The following is a 19,382-nucleotide window of genomic DNA, read 5'->3' on the forward strand; positions in this document are numbered from 1 at the left end:
TTGATATTTTTGCTGAAAGTGATTAGACATACCATTAACCACAAAGGAAGAAGCAATAGATTATACATATAACACACATTCAAGGAAAAAATCCACTTTTCCCAACTTTATTAAAGAAAATGCAATGATGGTAAATCTCTAGAACATAGTCAATTTTCTGGGCTTCCAACCTCAAAAATTTGACATTTGATTTCCAAACACATGCCAGAGTGTACATGGTTCCAATGGTACTAAGGAGGGGAGAAACTAAAATCCTATAAATGTTCATCTTCCAACTTTGCCCAGTCTGTGGTCTGTCTTTGGATCGGCAATAATTGCCTGAACAGCTACTATGGCTTCGTTAATTTTTGTCTGTAGCTCTCTGAGCTCTTCTATATGCAGCAATCGCAGAATTTGAGCAGCTTCATTAAGAACTGCATCTGTTTTATAAGAAACACTGCATTAATCATGACTTTTATATTTAAAACACTTTCATTACTTATTTTCAACAAGTATTTAAAAAGTTCCTAAAACAAGTAATCAAAATCACTTACCTCCTGTGTCAAAACCTAGAATATGCTTGTCTAAAGCAACAGGCAGGCCCTGGAAAAAAAGGGGGGGAGGGTAAAAGAAGGCAATATTTTTTATTAAAGAATAATTTTTTTGTCATATGAAACTAAATGCAACCAGCTATATTATCTTCAGTCTTTAGCTATGGTGACAAAAGGATTGAATTTTCTCCTTAACTTGCTTTTGATATTGGGCTTTACATCTATAATTAGGAAATAATGGCCTTTTCACATGTACCAAGAAGCCAGCTCTATAACCCATCCAATCCTTAAACCACACGTATAGTAACTCAATGGTCTTCAAATGCTGGTCCATGGACCAGCACCACTCGACAGATGTAAAAAGGCTGAAGAAGGTGGATATAGCTCCTTCTGCCAGCCATGCTTTGTTGCAGCTGCTATGGAAGGTGGCTTCATCAGGATATTCTCATCCCATTTTAGAAACAGCTAATAGGGCATATGAACTCACCACTTTTAATATTCCCCAAAACACATCAAAGTAAGAAAAATCTAAATCATTCAACCAGCAATGCCTAAAAATAATACACAGTCAGAGATGGTGACTATGATGAAGATAAACTATTTGGAATTTATGGCTATCCAATAAAAATGGTAACAAGCAATCTAGATTTTGTTGGTATAGTGTAAGTTTTATCAGTACCAAGAAAAATACAACTAGGAGACAGCTCAATGCAAAAAGCACCTGCCTTGCAGGAGGGAATGAATGGGAGCCACACCCAGTGGTGCTTGGGGATCACTATTAGCAATGTTTGGAGAAACATATGTAAATGTCACAGGGCTCAAACATAAATAGCCATGTGCAAGACACTAAGTACCTTAGCCCCATACTAAATCCCCGGCCTTAATACAAAGCTACCTCAATTAACCTTAAAATAGTTAGTAATGTGTATAAACAAATAGATATGAAAATTTAGTGAGAAAAATTGAAGAATAATGCTCTGTATTACATTATAAGACTTTCTGTTTGACACCAGAGGTTCTGTCTTCCCTTTGTCTGCCAATAGACCACTAAGGACTAACTAGCTCTGATGGTGTGTGGTCACAAGCAAGAACATTCATTCAACCAAAATAAATTCCCCACTGTAGCACTGAAGATAATGCAAAAATTTAGCTGGAGAATTGAAAATTAATTTTTACTGCACAAAGAACTATGCTTTTTAAACAAAAGACATAATTATGCTGAATGAATTATTTTATTATGTTAGAACAATTTACATTTTTATAGTAAGAAAACTGATCTTTAACTCAAATTTTTAGCAGTCTAATTCATACATAATTAAAGCCAATGAAATCTTTACAAGTTTTTTAGGACATCCTACAGTGGCTAGCTAAAGCTAGAGAACAAAAGATACTGGAGGCAGCATGGGGGTAGGCCAAAAAAAAAAAAAAAATAACGGTTGTAACCAGAGACCTTCACGGTATCTTTACAATAGGAGGAAGCATCAACAGGCACCTATAGTAACTGCTATACTAACTCAAGGATATTCTCCGCACTATTCCAAAGTCAATGAGACTTGAGGGGCAAAATCTAAAAATACCCCAGAATTAACAATGACAGCTAGAGCTGTACAGTTTCCTTAGTTCACAAAACAGAACTGAAAAATCAGTGTGTCAACTAAACCCTGAATATATATATATTTGGGGGGGGGGGGAGTAGAGGAGGCAGCACCACACCCAGTGGTGCCAGGAACTGGACTCTGGTGGGTAGGATGCAAGTCAAATACCCTGTCTGCTGTACTATCATTCCAACTCCATCTACACCCTGAATCGTAAACTCCTTAGTGTTACCCCACTTCCTTCACTTGGCCAATCAATTGGTAATTATACATAGACCCTCCCTCCACACATGGGCCCACCTACAACAAGAATATATGCTCTCAAATCATATCACCTGAGAACAACCATTTGGTGGTAACTTAATGTGAAAAGAATCTTCTGAAGAAAGAAACAAGTGGGAACTGGATTTTTCAAGAGCCATAAAAAGAAAACATGCTTTGTTCGCAGAAATTAAGCCAGCCCAGTATTAAAAAAAAGCCGGGAACATGGAAAAGACATATACTGGTAGATTGGGATGAATTTCTCTAAAGTGAAAAAAAATACATTTTTTTTCTCAAAAACCCAGCAATTAGATACAACATGCATGTACCAAATCAACTACACAAAACTATATTTTGGACCAAGATATAGCCTCATGACAGTGAGTATGTTTCACAACAGGACATGGGCTTGATCCCCTGAACCAAAAAAATACTTTTTTCTGAACTGTTCTATTATGGTAATCTCAAGTAAACACGTGGAAAATTTACACTCTTTCCAATTACACCAGAATAAACCTAATAGTTTAGATTTAATACAAACCTCTTTTGTTTGATTTGCTTTAGCAACTGCATCCTGTGTCAGGCGCTCCTGGACCAAAATGCGAATTGCCTAAGGAAAAGAAAAAAATGGTTTTTACCTTTAGTTGGCTTCTTCTAAGTCTAGTGAATAATGGTTCCAGTTTGATAAACTTAAATTTCAAAATCTCCACTAAAAATAAAAACGTACTGCTGAATCTTTTTCACTTTAATATGGAATGATAAAACACTTTTTCAATTTGCAGAGGTAATGTATGTTCACATTTTTTAAACACAATTAAACATATACATGTAGTAAAAGTAGGTCTTCTTCCTATCTATAAAGTCATTGTTCCCAAATTGTAGTGTGTTCTTACAGAAACTCTATTACGAGAGCATACTAAGATATGAACAGTTTTTGACCAAAAAAAAAAAAAAAAAAAAAAAAGAGTAGCTTGTCAACAGTCTTTGCTTTTTTCATTATAATAAAATTAGACCAGGCAGTGTTCAACAGGTTGGAGCACATGGCTGGCATGCATAAACCCAAGAGCCAACCACTATCACTGCTTTGTGGTGTGTGTGGCCTTATGCAGCCCCACTCTTCCCCTCAAACTACTGTACAAGGACCCCAAATAACTGACAGAATGTTTTCAAGTTTTTCAACTGTTCTCTCACCAAGGCATTTCCTTATGGCAATCAAAATACATATGAAATGGAATTTTAGTTAGCAGATGACAATTATAATGGAAAAGTGGGAAATTGTGAAAAATGATTCTTTCCAAAAATAATACAAACACCAACTGTTACCTTTGAAAAGAATTAAGCCAATCTATGCAAAATATTTAACACAGTTTTCAGAAATACAGTAAACTTTGTTCACTATTATTCATTCGACCATTTAAAACATGAAATAATATAATCTTTTTAAATCCCAATATTCCTTTATATTTCATTTGACCACAAATTGAAATATCAAACGGTGGGCCTAAATGAAAGGTCAAAGGGTTAAAGCACATGCAAGGCATGCAGGGTGGTGTCTTGGTTCAATGCTCAGCAGTGCTGGTTCCCTGAACAATGCCAGAAGTAATCCTGAGTACCACTGGTATGACCCCAAACCCAAAAGGATCAAGAAGATGAAGCTGACCTTAAGCATCACCAGGTAATCATCATGACGCTGAATCTGAAGAAGATTGGCCAAAGCCATGACACCAGCCTTAAAGTCAGGGTTAGTTACTACAAGATTAAAAAAAAAATGCAAAGTTTTAGCTCTACAAAAACTATCCATATATATTAAACATAAATATATAAACTCAAACAGCTTTAATTTTCCAGTAAGAACAAATCATTTACTTGTATTATCTTCATTTTAAAAATAATTTACTTAATATAGTTTAGGAAATGTGGTTACACTAGTGTTAACACTTATAGTAGTGATGTACGTTATGTTCCCCTACCACCGAAGAGCACAAGATCCTTCAACACTGGCCCTCTGATACCTCCACGTAGGACATCAAGAATTATGAAATTTTTAATTTACATTAGCTTTGTTCTTAACTCTTTTTTGCAAGGCTCATTTTTTACAGGATTTTAAATAAGCATTTCCTCCCAAAGCCAGTAATATATAAAATTCTACAGCGGAAAGTTTTTTCCAAAACATTTTCTCTAAGTAGCATTTCTAGAATGTTCAAGTGGCTTATTAATTTATAAGATAACTCATTAATTTTAGGTCCACAAATATCAAAGAATATTTAACATTCTGTTGTAATTAGAACCTTCATACTTTCAAAAAGGAGAATGATTTCTAGATGTCTAAGACCTAAAGAAATAAAAACTACCATTTGTCTCAATGTCATCAAATCAGAAAGCTATGTTAAGCTCCCAGGAAGACAAAGAACCATCACCATGATTAAATACAAATCAACCCTCCAAGATTACCATTAGCAGATCAAAAAACAGCAGTTTCAATATTTAACTATAAAAAGCATATAATATTTGATAAGAAATAAAAAGAAAAATCACAAAAACATTTTTCTGGGGCCGGACCCATAGCAAAGTGGGTAGGGCATTTGCCTTGCATGCAGCCAACCTGGGAATGACCTGGGTTCAATCCCTGGTATCCCCAACCTGCCAGGAGCAATTTCTGACTCAGAGCCAGGAGTAATCCCTGAGTGCAGGTGGGTGTGGCCCCCAAACAAAAACAAAACAAAGGCATTTTCCTGCAATGTCAAAATAAACCTACATTTAATTCTAGAATGAAATGATTAAAAACATTCAAGAAACAATAAATAACTGATTTACATGCATTAAAAACTCACCATCCAAATTGATCAGTGGTTCTGCATTTTTAGCTGTATTGTCAGAGTTTCTTGTATTATCAGGAGATAAATCTTTGTATTTTTCAGCTGTAGAAAGAGGTTAAAGATATGATATAGTACTGCAATTTAAGGTAAAACAAAAAACAATTACTTATTGAATTTAATTAAGCAAATTATTAGCAAGCTTTAAGTTATATAAGATAATTGCCTCCATCAAAATTTATTCTTATTAAAAAATTAGCGATCATATAATTATACAGTTAAGCTAAAATAATTTTTAAGAGAATACCTAAAAAATAGGGTTGGGAGGCTTGAGAGATAGCACAGAATCAACAGTGGTTCAAATTCTAGCATCCCATATGGTTCCCTGTGCCTGCCAGGAGTGATTTCTGAGCACAGAGCCAGGAGTAACCCCTGACAATTGCGGTGTGGCCCAAAAACCAAAAAAAAAAAAAACGGAAGGAAGGAAGGAAGGAAGGAAGGAAGGAAGGAAGGAAGGAAGGAAGGAAGGAAGGAAGGAAGGAAGGAAGGAAGGAAGGAAGAGATAGATGAAAGAAAGAAAGAAAGAAAGAAAGAGAGAAAGAAAGAAAGAAAGAAAGAAAGAAAGAAAGAAAGAAAGAAAGAAAGAAAGAAAGAAAGAAAGAGAGAGAGAGAGAGAAAGAAAGAGAGAGAAAAGAAAGAAAGAGGAAAGAAAGAAAGAAAGAAAGAGAAAGAAAGAGAAAAAGAAGAAAGAAAGAAAGAGAGAAAAAGAAAGAAAGAGAAATAGAATGAAAGAATCAAACAAAGAAAGAAAGAAAGAAAGAAAAAGAAAGAAAGAGGAAAGAAAGAGAAAAAGAAAGGAAGAGAAAAAGAAAGAAACGAACAAAGAAAGAAAGAAAGAAAGAAAGAAAGAAAGAAAGAAAGAAAACAAAAAAAAGAGGATACCTGACTAAAATATCTTTTCATTATATTCCTAAAAGTTAATACATTTGGGCCCGGAGAGATAGCACAGCAGCGTTTGCCTTGCAAGCAACCCATCCAGGACCAAAGGTGGTTGGTTCGAATCCCGGTGTCCCATATGGTCCCCCGAGCCTGCCAGGAGCTATTTCTGAGCAGACAGCCAGGAGTAACCCCTGAGCACCGCCGGGTGTTGCGCAAAAACCAAAAAAAAAAAAAAGTTAATACATTTACTTAAATCTACTATCTAACACTTTAAGAAGCTAAGTCAAATTAAATACAAACTAACTGAATACGTTCATCCCAAATCTTTGAATGGAACTCCCCAAACCCTTTCTTAAAAAAAAAAAAAGAAAAGAAAAACAGCACTTCAAATATACACATAACTAAATTATAGAAATGTGAAATGCAAAATTCCAAAGTCAGCTTTGACTATTTTCACTGTTTGCAGATGACAGGATACTCTACTTAGAAAACCCTAAAGACTCTACCAAAAAGCTTCTAGAAACAATAGACTCATATAGCAAGGTGGCAGGCTACAAAATTAACACACAGAAATCAATGGCCTTTTAATACATCAATAATGAAAGGGAAGAGAAGGAAGTCAAGAAGGCAATCCCATTCACATTAGTGCCACACAAACTCAAATATCTTGGAGTCAACTTGACCAAAAACGTGAAGGACCTATACAAAGAAAACAATAAAGCCCTGCTCCTAGAAATAAGAGAGGACACACAGAAATGGAAACACATACCCTGCTCATGGATTGGCAGGATTAACATCATTAAAATGACAATACTCCCCAAAGCATTATACAGATTTAATGTGATCCCCTTAAAAATACCCATAACATTCTTCAAAGAAGTGGATCAAACACTTATGAAGTTCATCTGGAACAATAAATACCCTCCAATAGCTAAAGCACTCCTTATACTTTCCCCAACTTTAAACTGTACTACAAAGCAATAGTTATCAAAACAGCATGGTATTGGAATAAAGACAGACCCTCAGATCAGTGAAATAGGCTTGAGTTCTCAGACACTGTCCCCCAGACACACAATTACCTAATTTTTGACAAAGGAGCAAGAAATCCTAAGTGGAGCAGGGAACACCTCTTCAACAGGTGGTGCTGGCAGAACTGGTTAGCCACTTGCAAAAAAGCAAACATAGACCCCCAATTAACATCATGTACAAAGGTAAAATCCAAATGGATTAAAGACCTTGATATCAGACCTGATACCATAAGGTATATAGAACAACACGTCGGTAAAACACTCCATGACATTGAGACTAAAGGCATCTTCAAGGAGGAAACTGCACTTTCCAAATAAGTGGAAGCAGAGATCAACAGATGGGAATACATTAAACTGAGAAGTTTCTGCACCTCAAAAGAAATAGTGCCCAGGATACAAGAGTCACCCACCGAGTGGGAGAAACTATTCACCCAACATCCATCAGTAAGGGGCTAATATCCAAAATATACAGGGCGCTGACAGAACTTTACAAGAAAAAGACATCTAATCCCATTCAAAAAATGGGGAGAAGAAATGAACAGACACTTTGATAAAAAAGAAATACAAATGGCCAAAAGACACATGAAAAAATGCTCCTCATCACTAATCATCAGGGAGATGCAAATCAAAACAACGATGAGATACCACCTCACACCACAGAGATTGGCGCACATCAGAAAGAATGAGAACAATTAGTGTTGGTGGGGATGTGGAGAGAAAGGAACTCTTATCCACTGCTGGTGGGAATGCTGTCTAGTCCAACCTCTATGGAAAGAGATATGGAGATTCCTCCAAAATCTGGAAATTGAGCTCCCATTCGACCCAGCTATTCCACTCCTAGGGATATACCCTAAGAACACAATACAAAAACCCCTTCCTCACACCTATATTTATTGCAGCACTATTCACAATAGCCAGGCTCTGGAAACAACCAAGATGCCCTTCAACAGACGAATGGCTAAAGAAACCATGGTACATATACACAATGGAATATTATGCAGCCGTCAGGAGAGATGAAGTCATGAAATTTTTCTATACATGGATGTACATGGAATCTATCATGCTGAGTGAAATAAGTCAGAGGGAGAGAGAGAGAGAGAGACGCAGAACAGTCTCACTCATCTATGGGTTTTAAGAAAAATAAGTCATTTTTGCAACAATCCTCAGAGACAATGAGAGGAGGGCTGGAACACCAGCTCACTCCATGAAGCTCACCACAAAGAGTGGTTAGTGCAGTTATAGAAATAACTACACAGAGAACTACCACAATCATGTGAATAAATGAGGGAACTGGAAAGCCTGTCTGGAGTACAAGTGGGGGTGGGATGGAGGGAGATTTGGGACATTGGTGGTGGGAATGTTGCACTGGTGAAGGGGGTGTTCTTTATATGACTGAAATCTAATCAAATCATATATGTAATCAAGATGTTTAAATAAAGGAAAATAAAACAGCACTTCAAATATACAAACAAATATACATAACTAAATTTTAGAAATGTGAAATGCAAAATTCCAAAGTCAGCTTTGACTATTTTCACTTAAAAAAAAAATTTTGGGGGGGTCATACCGGCAGCGCTCAGGGGACCATATGGGATGCAGGGATTCGAACCACCGACCTTCTGCATGCAAGGCAAACACCTTACCCTCCATGCTATATTTCTGGCCCTACTTAAAAATATTTTACAGGTCGGGGATGAAGCAATAGCACAATAGGTTCTGCATTAGCTTGCACGTAGCTGACCCGGGTTTGATCTCCAGCGTCCCATATGATCCCACGAACCAGCCAGGTGTGATTTCTAGCTCAGAATCAGGAGTAACCCCTGAGCACCAGTGGGTGTGGTCAAAAAATAAACAAAATACCTTACAGGTCCTGACAAAAATATTTAATTCCATATACTTAATTCCAAAATTACTTTAGCTACTGTTTCTATAATATGGTACTAAAAGAAGGAAAGCAAAGACATGATCATTTAAATCAATATAGGAAGGAATCATCTTAAATAAACTCTCATTTGTCAAATCTGAAACACTATAAACAACTCCCCACCCCACCCCCAACACAACACAAAAGGATTATAATCTGAGCTAAGAATCTAAAACTGTGCTGACTTTAGCAAGCATGCATTCTAGAGGATCTGAGAGCTCAAAGGTCTGGGAGTATGTTGCAGGAAGGAGGGATACCGACCTAAGTTTGAGCATTATCCTCCCACAAACCCTCTCCTACAGCATAGCCAGGACTTGCCACAAAATAAAAACAAGCAAAAGGGGGAAATTTCTCCTTAAACTAATGTAGAAGAAATGCTGGTGAACAAAAACACCTTCCAGCAATCTTAACATAATAATTACAGCAAGCATCAAGTTGGATGCTTAGGTAGAAATCTAAGGAGTAGAAAAGTATACTAACATTATTTTAAAGTTATCTCCACATTACATATTTATTATAAAGGGAAAATAATAATTTCATAAGTGGAGAACATTTAAGTAAGCATAACGTGACCAGTAACTGTATATATTTCTAGCATAAACTTCCTGAGATGCACTTATCAGAACCTTATAATCTAGTTATTTTTTTTTTTCATTTTTCCTTTTTGGTTTTTGGGTCACACCTGGCAGTGCGCAGGAGTTATTCCTGGCTCTATGCTCAGAAATCGCTCCTGGCAGGCACAGGGGACCATATGGGATGCCAGGATTCAAACCACAGAACGTCTGCATGCAAGGCAAACGCTTTACCTCCTTGCTATCTCTCCAGCTCCGAATCTAGTTATTTCTAACACAAGTACAAACCTTGAATGTACTCATGAGACAATAAACACAAAATAAATGCCAATGTCACAAAGAACAGACTGAATATGTTGCAGGTTATGGAGAAAAAGGTATGCAACAATTGAATAAAAGATCCAGGACTGCTTTGCCCTACTCTCCCCACTTTTTGCTAGAAAGAACACACTGAAATAGCTGTATATTACAGACAATAATACTGAACTAAAGTTCATTTTCTGATTTGGTAAGTGCAATGAAGTTATTATAGGTGGGAGATGGTACAAGCTTGCAGTGCTCAGGAATGATTCCCATCTCAATGCTCTAGGTACTAAGCCAAGCTAGAGAGAAATAAAACCTGGGCCTTCTGCATGTACCATAGTCCTTTGTGCTATTTCTTTCCCCTACATCTATTACATCTCTTACATCTATTTCTTTCCCTTAAATCTATTTCCCTCACATCTATTACATCCCTTACATCTATTTAATATTTGCATATTTAAAAAATGAGGTATGAAAAGTAAAATGTTAGGGGAGGAGGCACATCCAGCAGGGCTCATATGGAGTGCGGGGAATCAAACCACGTTAGCCACAAGCAAGGCAAGAAACCTACTCGCTGTACTATTGCTCAGGCCTCTACATTAATTTTTAAGAAAATGTACATTAAAGTACACAGGGTGGGTGGGCCTAAGACGTAGATCAATGGACTGGAATATATACTTTGCAAATAGAAAGTCCAGGCATTGCAGTCTGCTGAATACTACCAGAGTGATTTCCTTATCATAGTACTAAAAGCAGCCCGAAGGGGCTGGAGCAGTGGTGCGAGCTAGCCTAGGACAGACCAGGTGTCCCATATGGTATCACGAAGCCAGGAGCGATTTCTGAGAGCATAGCCAGGAGTGGCTAAGAGCATAACCCCTGAGCATCACCGGTGCGGCCAAAAAAAACCAAAAATAAATAAATAAATAAAAGCAACCCTAAGCATCTCTAGGTGTTTCCCACAACACTTCTCTTGCAAATATTTTGGGTATATAAATGTTTTATCTCATTTAGATACCATTATGTACTTTATTGTTGACAATAGTTTTAGGCATGCTTTGCTCCCAACTCACACCCACCACCAGTGACCACATTTCTCCACCAAAAGTACAAGTTTTCTCCCATTCCTTTCCAGTCTTGAAACACACATTTTTTTAAGTTTAATTATTACACTTTGGATCCATTGCTTACAGCAGGATTTGGCCTATTGGTTTAGATCTATACAGAATCTCATTTGACCACAGACACCCTGAGCTTTGGACTTCCAAAGTATTATTAGTAGTGTACATATCTGAATTATACAAAATATATTCAATTTCACACTTGAATATATTTCAGTGGTTTCCGGCAGGTTGCCTTTTCTCATCTCCCTCCTCCTTCTCTTCTTCCCTTTCACATTTGCTTCTGTAATCTAGAGCTAATGGCTTGCCCACCTTTGACACCTTCTATTCCCTAGAGTATATAATTTTTTCACAGGAATTTACAAGAAAAATGAGGTATGCAAATATACTAAAATTAGAATGATACAGAGTAGATTAGCATAGCCCCTGGGCAAGAATGACTCGCAAATTCGTAAAGCATTGCATATTAAAAAAATGAGGTATGAAAAGTAAAATGTTAACATTTGCACAGTATGGGTGATAATTCTTTATTACTGCAACTTCTCTGCAAATTTGAAATCGTATCAAAAAGATTTTTGTAAATCAAATTTTTATTACTTCAACTGAGAAGCCTTTTGGCTTTAAAAATAGTAAAGCACAAATTATAAAAATTCATAATGGTTTCTTTAAATAAGTATAAAAATGTAGGGGCCAGAGAGATAGCCTGGAGGTAGGGCATTTGCCTTACATCCAGAAGGACAGTGGTTCGAATCCCGGCATCCCCGATGGTCCCCCGTGCCTGCCAGGAGCGATTTCTGAGCACAGAGCCACGAGTAACCCCTGAGCGCTGCTGGGTGTGACCCAAAAACAAAAATAAATAAATAAATAAATAAATAAATAAATAAATAAATAAATAAATAAAATGTAGGGGCTGGAGCAATAGCACAGCAGTAGGCTGTTTGCCTTGCACGCGGCTGACCCAGGACTGACCTGGGTTCTATCCCCAGCGTCCAGAAGTGATTTCTGAGTGCATAGCCAGGAGTAACCCCTGATCATCACTGGGTGTAACCCAAAAACCAAAAATCAAAAAAAAAAAAAAAGAATAAAAATGTATTAGACCAGAAAGCTAACACAACAGGTAGGCACATCCCTTGTACATGTCCCCACAGGAGTTCCAACCATAGCACTACATATGGTCCCTTGAGTAAAGAATCGGGAATAAGTAAGCCCTGAGAAATGCCAGGTGTAGCCCAAAAGACAACAAACAAGAATAAAAATGTAAAATAAAGCAACATATTAATGTGAAATCGCAAAACAATACTGCCTCCTACCGAAAACGACAGTATTACTCCTTACCCCATAAAATATTGCAATTTTTGATTTGTTTTCTAGTTCAGACTTTATACTTTTGATACCATTTATCTCTCAATCATAATTCAACTATAGTTCAAATAAAATTTAGTTGTAATTTCTCAACATGTAAAAATCTACTTCAGAAACAAACTCAGTATTTTTGTTAAGACCATCTATTACTGAGAAATAATTGTCCTTGACTGAGAGATATCTATAGGAATATATGATCACATGGTAGCTATTGTTCTTATACCTGAGTCATTAAAAGTAGTATAAAAGGTGGCAAAATGCAAAGAAATGTTGCCTTATGAAAAGCCATTCAATCATCCTCCAGGAGATATCTCTAAATTCTAAATAACAGTAAAAAATATTGTCTCAAGGAGAGATAGCACAGCAGGTAGGGTGCCTGTCCTGCATGCAAATAACCAGGGTTCAATTCCCAGCATCCCATATAGTCCCCTCACCCCCACAGGAGTGATCTCTTAGTGAAGAAGCCAGGAGTACTCCCTGAGTGCCACTGGGTTTGGCCCCAAATTTGTCTCTTAATGACACTCAACCTTCAGAATTCTTTCTGGTGCTGAGAAAGCAGCTCAAAGGGCTATGCTACCCAAGTGTGACTCCTAAGGAACTGCAAGCAATGAGTTGGGAATTACCCCAGGGCACCAATGAGTATAGCCCCAAAACCAAGAAACCAAAAATTTCTTTCTAGATAACTTGGGATTTGGGAATGAGAGCCAACCAAACACAGAAGAATGGTTGCAAACAAAGAAACAACAAAAACCATCTTTAAAGAGATGCTGAAAAGGGAGCAGAAAAGTATATAACTCATAAAAATAACCCAGAAATAAATTGGAAATACACACTGGTAAGTCCCTTTAGTTTTACCCACCATTCTCACCTCTCATCTCTTTAAAACATCAATTCCCCACAAAACATACCATTATCTCCATATTCAAGTCTAACTGCTAAGCCAAGAAGCCAGTCAATTGCTTCTTGTCGATCTTGAATCTTGAAAGGACAGTTAACATCTCTGAGATACTAAAAGGAAAGAAAAAAATCCAGTCTCATTATAACTATAAAGTTACAGAATGAAAAATCAGTCTAGTTTGGGAGCCTGAGTGATAGCACAGCAGTAGGGCATTTGCCTTGCACACAGCCGACCAGGTTCGATCCCTGACATCCCATATGGTCTCCCGAGCCTGCCAGGAGTGATTTCTGATCATGGAGCCAGGAGTAGTAACCCGAGCGCTGCCCGGTATGACCCAAAACCAAAAAAAAAAAAAAAAGAATGCCTTCTATCACGTGTTATGTACTTTTTATGCAATTATATGAGCCCAAAGGAAAGCAACATTAAAGCATATCATTTTATGAAAAAGGTGCTTCTATCAAACTTTCTGAAATTCTGTATTATCAGGAACCAGAAAGAAACTTTGAACTTCCTAATCTTCTAGATGAAAAAGTTGAAGACTGGAGAAGTTAACACCTGGCATTGATTCTAGCCTAGGGACATGGCTAAGGGTGTTAGAAATGCACATTTTGGGGCCCTGAGAGATAGCATGGCAACGCCTCCCAAGCAGCCGGTCCAGGACCAAAGGTGGTTGGTGTCCCATATGGTCCCCCATGCCTGCCAGGAGCTATTTCTGAGCAGACAGCCAGGAGTAACCCCTGAGCACCGCCAGGTGTGGCCCAAAAAACAAACAAAAAAAAAGAAATGCACATTTTGCACAGGGAGTCCAGAGGTCAACCCCCATCACTACATTTCCCCCCCCCCCAACGCCCAAGGCACCACCAGGTCTGACCAAACAAAGCCCAAAATAATTTCAAATGTTTTTGGGGCTCTTTTGTTAGTTTTGTTTTATTTTACTTCACTGTTTAATATATTACCTTTTCAAAGAACTTGGGCCACTCACTGCTGTGGATGTTTCTTAAATTACCTCTGTCTTCAATCTTGTAATGTCTGATCTTCTGGTCTTCAAGCCAAACAATAAAATTTCTAAATTCTGTCTCATCTGCAAAAAGAATAGTATAAAAAATCACTAAAAGCACTCGAAAAATGACTTTCTCTCCAATTGTCTAATGGAATTTAACTCCAAAATAATCCACTGAACTGTTCCAAGTAGGAGCTCAAAAGTGTAGACTTTGAATTAACAGTTTACAACTGTTCTAATGAAAAGACAGGGTCAGAGAGACAGTACAGCTTATCTTACATTCAGCCAACATAGTCTAATCCCAAAACAGCATGTAGTCCCCTGAGACTAAAAGAGAACTCTGAGTGCAGATCCAGGAATAACTCCTGAATACCTCCAAGTATGGCTCCAATATTTTTTGAAGTCTATTAAATGTGAGAAGATATTTGCTTATTGCATATTGGATGGCATAAATCCTAGGTATATATATATATATATATATATATATATATATATATATATATATATATATATATATATATATATATATGGAATATATAAAGAACTCATACAATTGAAAACAAAAATCCAATCTAGTTCTATAGGAAAAAAACAGGTTGAAAAGATAGTACAGCAGATAGGATGTTTGCCTTGCACACAGCCTACCCGGTTCAACCGTTGAAAATAAAAGCAAGAGTTAAGCCCTGAGTACTAAGAAATGTGGCACAAAAAGGAAAAGGAAAGGCCAAACAGCAGCACAATCAGTAGGGCGTTTGCCTTGCATGCAGCCAACCAGCAATGGGAATTGGGTCCCCTGAGCCTGCCAGATGTGATTTCTGAGTGAGGAGCCAGGAATATTTTAATATTCTTCAAAGAAACAAATAGATGGTCCATATATGGAAAACTGCTAGTCACAACACAAGGATTTATGAGATACCTCCCTGCACCTCTGAGAACGGCTTACACTAAACCAGAAACCACAGGGCTGAAAGAGCTCAAAAGCCCAAGATCCTTGGCACCTTAATAGTCCCAGATGCTAAGAGCAGCTTCCTACAATGTCAAGTGTGACCCAACAAAAGCAGCCTAAATATTGTACACTGTCGCTGAGAATTTGTGCAATCATTCTGGAAAACACTATGGTCCTTCCTCAAGAAACTAAAGAGAGAACACAATATAATTTAGCAATCCTACTTTTGTAGATAGAAACAAAGAACATAAAAACATTAACAATAAACTATCAAGTTTTTACTGTGGTGATAAAATGTGGAAGTGATGTAGTGGGGCCTGAGTGGTGACGAAGGCTGTAGGATGTTTGCCTTGCAAGCGTTGACCTAGGACGGACCTTGGTTCAATCCACATCCACTGGAGTCCCATATGGTTCCCCCAAGCCAGAGGCAATTTCTGAGAGCATAGCCAGGAGTAACCCTTGTGCCTCACTGGGTGTGCACCGACCCCCCCCCCCCAAATGTAGCACATTCATACAATGAATTCAATTCAGCTTTTAGAAATGAAGAGGGGCTGGAGCAATTGTGGGTAGGGCACTTGCCTTGCACACATGGCTGGCCTGAGTTTGCTCCCAGCATCCCATAAGATCCCTCCCAAGTGCACAGCCAGGAGAAACCTCTGAGTAGGACTGGGTAAAGTCTCCAAACCAAAAAATTAAAATGAAAAAGAAAAAAAAAAGAAAAACAATGAAATTTTGCAACCTGCAACAAAACGGAAGCTCAAGGGAACTACACAAAGCCAAACTAGTCAGAAGGAAAGAAACGTATTGCATGATTTAACCTACAGGTACAATATTAGGATATAAAATTGAACAAAATAAATCAGGAGATATTAATAAAACTTTTATCATCTGAGAAATGGGGAGAAAGGGAAAAAAACTACATTTATCATTAAGGAAAGTACTTCAAACATTAAAGTTTGAACATTAAACTTCAAAACATTAAAGTTTTAAACATTAAAAAAGCATTAAGTGCAAAGAACGAATTAGTTACTCTTTGGAAACAAGCTCTCATTACTGATACCTAAAACTTCAGAGGAGGAAAATCTTTTCCTCACATGACTCAAGTTATTCTGCCTGAAGTCCTATTAATTAGAGGTTTTTAAAAGTCAGCCTAGGAAGAGAAAAATGGAAAACCAATTTTGTTCATAAGCTGGCCTGAATTCAAATTCTAGGTACAAGTGTTTAATGATTGTAGGGACTTGAATTTTCTGTGTTCAGAGACTCTTGAGATACAAAATGGGAATAAAGAACAACATTTTATTCATGGAGTAAAGATATGAATGAAATAGGAATAAAAAAGAATGTGTTTCATCTTTCTATTATTCATTCCTATTTCATCGGATAGGAAAATAGGCGAGATTAAATTCAAAGTTAAGAAAGGAAGCTAGTTCATCAGGCTGGAGGGCTCTGCATGCAGGTACCCTGGGTGTGATGATCCTCAGCATGAGGCGGGTCTTCTGAGCAATTCCAAAAGCTTCTAGGGAGCACTGAACTGAGAATAGTATCTGAGAAGAATAAGGTATGGCCTAACATGCTGTATCCCCCATCTAAATTAAAGTCAAAGAATTGTAAAATAAATTGGCTGACAAAAATCAATACTCCGATTTGGCATTACTTGCATTAAAAGTGTAGAAGTTTCAACAATACTCTCACACCCATCTGCAGTAACAATGCAAGAACTTGCAGTAACTGCAAGAACTTTGGGATTCAAGATCCAAATTCTGATCTACTTGTTCCTGGTACAATTTTGTAAGTAAAGAGCAAAACAAAACAAAAAAAATAAATCAAGACTTTATAAATGATTATGCTTCTGTGGGATTATCAGGACACTTGTCCTGCACAGAACTCTTTCCTTTGAAATTCAATCCTTAAAACATCTTGATGGGACTGGGGTGCAGCTCTGTGGCAGGGTCCATACAACAGACTGAATGTGACCTGTGACCGCTTTCAAAGGTCCAAGTCGACCAAGTCTAATAGGCCTACCACAGGGAAAAAAACGGGCAGTAGTGGTGGGTTAACAGTGGACATCAATGTTAATTACTTATAGAACAACACTAATGCCAGGCTGGAGCAATAAATAGTAAGGGGCAAAGGTACTTAGTTGCCTGGCACAGGGTGGACCTAGGTTGGATCCCCTGCACCACCCATGGTCCCTGAGCACCACCAGGAGTGACCCCAGAACTAAGAGGCCCTAAGCACCAGAGTCTTGATCTCTGTCTTTCTCAAACACAAACACAACACACACACACACACACACACACACACACACACACACACACACACACGTTAATGCTGGAGTCGAAGCATGGCATTGCCTTGTCTATGGCAATGTCAGGACGAATTTATGGCAACCCATAGGGTCCCCTAAACACCGTGTCAAGCAAGAGTAAGACTTGAGTACTCCTGAGAAAGTCACCCAAAACAAACAAGCAAAAAAACCCCAAAATATTCATGCTGTAAAAATCCCCCACAGCCTTTTGGATTTGCAGTGCCACGAAGCGCCTCACCTGTTCACTTTTTTCTATTTTTTGCAAGACCCACACAATGCTTATTGCAACACGGAGGGGTTGGAGCCGTCGTCCAGTTCCCACCCAGAGCCGGCTGGGTGGGTGGGTGACCCCCCCACATTGCACCCACTGGGGGGGGGGCGGGCGTGACCCCATCTTCCTGGGAGCCCAGCAAGATGCACACACAGCAAGCAGGTGCTCAAGACAAGAGCTCCGAGACTTTTCTTTCAGAGTGCAAACACGGGTGATGTGGGGGGGGGGGGGGGTCCAGCGAGTCCAGAAAGTGGCAACGACCAGAAAAGGGGAGGAGGGTTCTGGAGTCTGGACGGGAACCCGAGGAAGTGGCCTTGCTGAGCCGGTGAAGGAACCCCAAAAGGGCTCCGAACGGCGACCAGGCCGCAACGCAAGAGGGTCCGGATGCGGAGCGCAGCAGCCGGGGGAGTGAATGAACTGCGGCCAGTTTCGGGGCCTCCGCAGACTCACCTTTGCAATTGAAGCCCGCGGGGTTGTGGTAATCGAGGGCCGTGAGCTTGCGTCGGAACATGGTCCCCGCTTCTCGCTCCGGGTCCCCCGGGTTGCGGCCGGGAGAGGACAGAGGGCGAGCAGGAGGAAGCCGGCGGCGCAGGTACCGGCGACGCGGCGAGAGAGAAAGAGGGCGGGCTTCCTTGAATGACAGCGGACATAGCCAATCGTGGCGAGGAACGACGGATGCTTGAGATTTTTCCACCAATCACGGCTCCGGCGTGGGAGGCGGGGCTACGACGCGGCACGTCGACGCGCAAATAAACTTTATTGTCCGCTGCTGTCCATTTGGCAGGAAGCGACTGAGAAGCTAGTTAGTTTAGTCGCCTTTGGCTATGGAGCCTGGTTCTTTTTTTTTTTCTCACACAGTTGGAGGCAGCACGTTGCAAATACTTGGGTGGAGGACTTCTGTTGGCTAGAGGTCTAATTTAGATGTCAAAATTACTGGTCAGGCTTTTAAAGGTGCTCATTCATTCATTCATTCATTCATTCATTGTGTGCCTCCTACTTTATAGGTGTTATTCTAAGAAAACACAAACTCAAACCCCTTTTTAGCAAAAATCCTTTTAGGACTAATGCAAACTTACAAACAGACTATATAGGTTAGTTCCACTAGACATGGAGCCTCTGAAACTAGATTAGTTGGGGAGGTGTCCTGCTTTATTTTTTGTCAGTCTCAAAGCATCTAGCAGGTCATGGACTACTGCTCTTCTCTTTCTCATATGTCTCTCAAATTCCTCCCTTCCTGAGACCGAGATTTTCTTACAACAGGTCCTCATCAATTTTGCTTATTCTGATTTCTTGTGCAACGTCCAGTGTTCTGCAATCCACCCCTCCAGTTAACCCCACCAGAGATTTCCTAGAATCTAATTCTGTTCATAATGCTTTCATAAGTCTCTTACAGTGGTTTTCTGTTTGCTGCTAGAAGTAAAACTTTTATTCTATTTAAGACATTTGTGATCCAGACCCTATTTGTTTTCAGATAATACAAAGACAGTAGAGGAAGGCAGAACAGTTGCCTTCAG

The 19,382-nt window shown here is 38.8% G+C and overlaps 1 protein-coding gene and 1 non-coding gene across 2 annotated transcripts; one reads left to right on the forward strand and one right to left on the reverse strand.

Annotated features, from left to right (window-relative positions):
* Positions 1–91: 91 nt before the first annotated feature.
* RTRAF (RNA transcription, translation and transport factor) lies at positions 92–18,477 on the reverse strand. The gene is made up of 8 exons (XM_049767512.1): positions 18,319–18,477; positions 14,300–14,424; positions 13,354–13,453; positions 5,218–5,304; positions 4,047–4,135; positions 2,928–2,996; positions 534–582; positions 92–419 (listed from the first exon to the last, which is right to left on the reverse strand). The coding sequence occupies exons 1-8, from the start codon at positions 18,377–18,379 to the stop codon at positions 265–267; spliced, it is 735 nt and encodes a 244-aa protein (XP_049623469.1). The 5' UTR covers positions 18,380–18,477; the 3' UTR covers positions 92–264.
* LOC126002343 (U6 spliceosomal RNA) lies at positions 11,443–11,554 on the forward strand. Its single transcript, XR_007493080.1, has one exon. It is a non-coding gene; the product is annotated as a U6 spliceosomal RNA (small nuclear RNA).
* Positions 18,478–19,382: the final 905 nt, after the last annotated feature.

Source organism: Suncus etruscus, chromosome 2 (assembly GCF_024139225.1).
Source record: "Suncus etruscus isolate mSunEtr1 chromosome 2, mSunEtr1.pri.cur, whole genome shotgun sequence".
In the NCBI taxonomy this organism is placed as follows: domain Eukaryota; kingdom Metazoa; phylum Chordata; class Mammalia; order Eulipotyphla; family Soricidae; genus Suncus; species Suncus etruscus.

Coding starts and splice junctions, on each gene's coding strand:
- RTRAF (XM_049767512.1), bottom strand. CDS start 18,379: ATGTTCCGACGCAAGCTCACGGCCCTCGATTACCACAACCCCGCGGGC. Junction 14,425..18,318: donor CGCGGGCTTCAATTGCAAAG/GTGAGTCTGCGG, acceptor TTCTTTTTGCAG/ATGAGACAGAATTTAGAAAT. Junction 583..2,927: donor AAGCAAATCAAACAAAAGAG/GTTTGTATTAAA, acceptor CTTTTTTTCCAG/GGCCTGCCTGTTGCTTTAGA.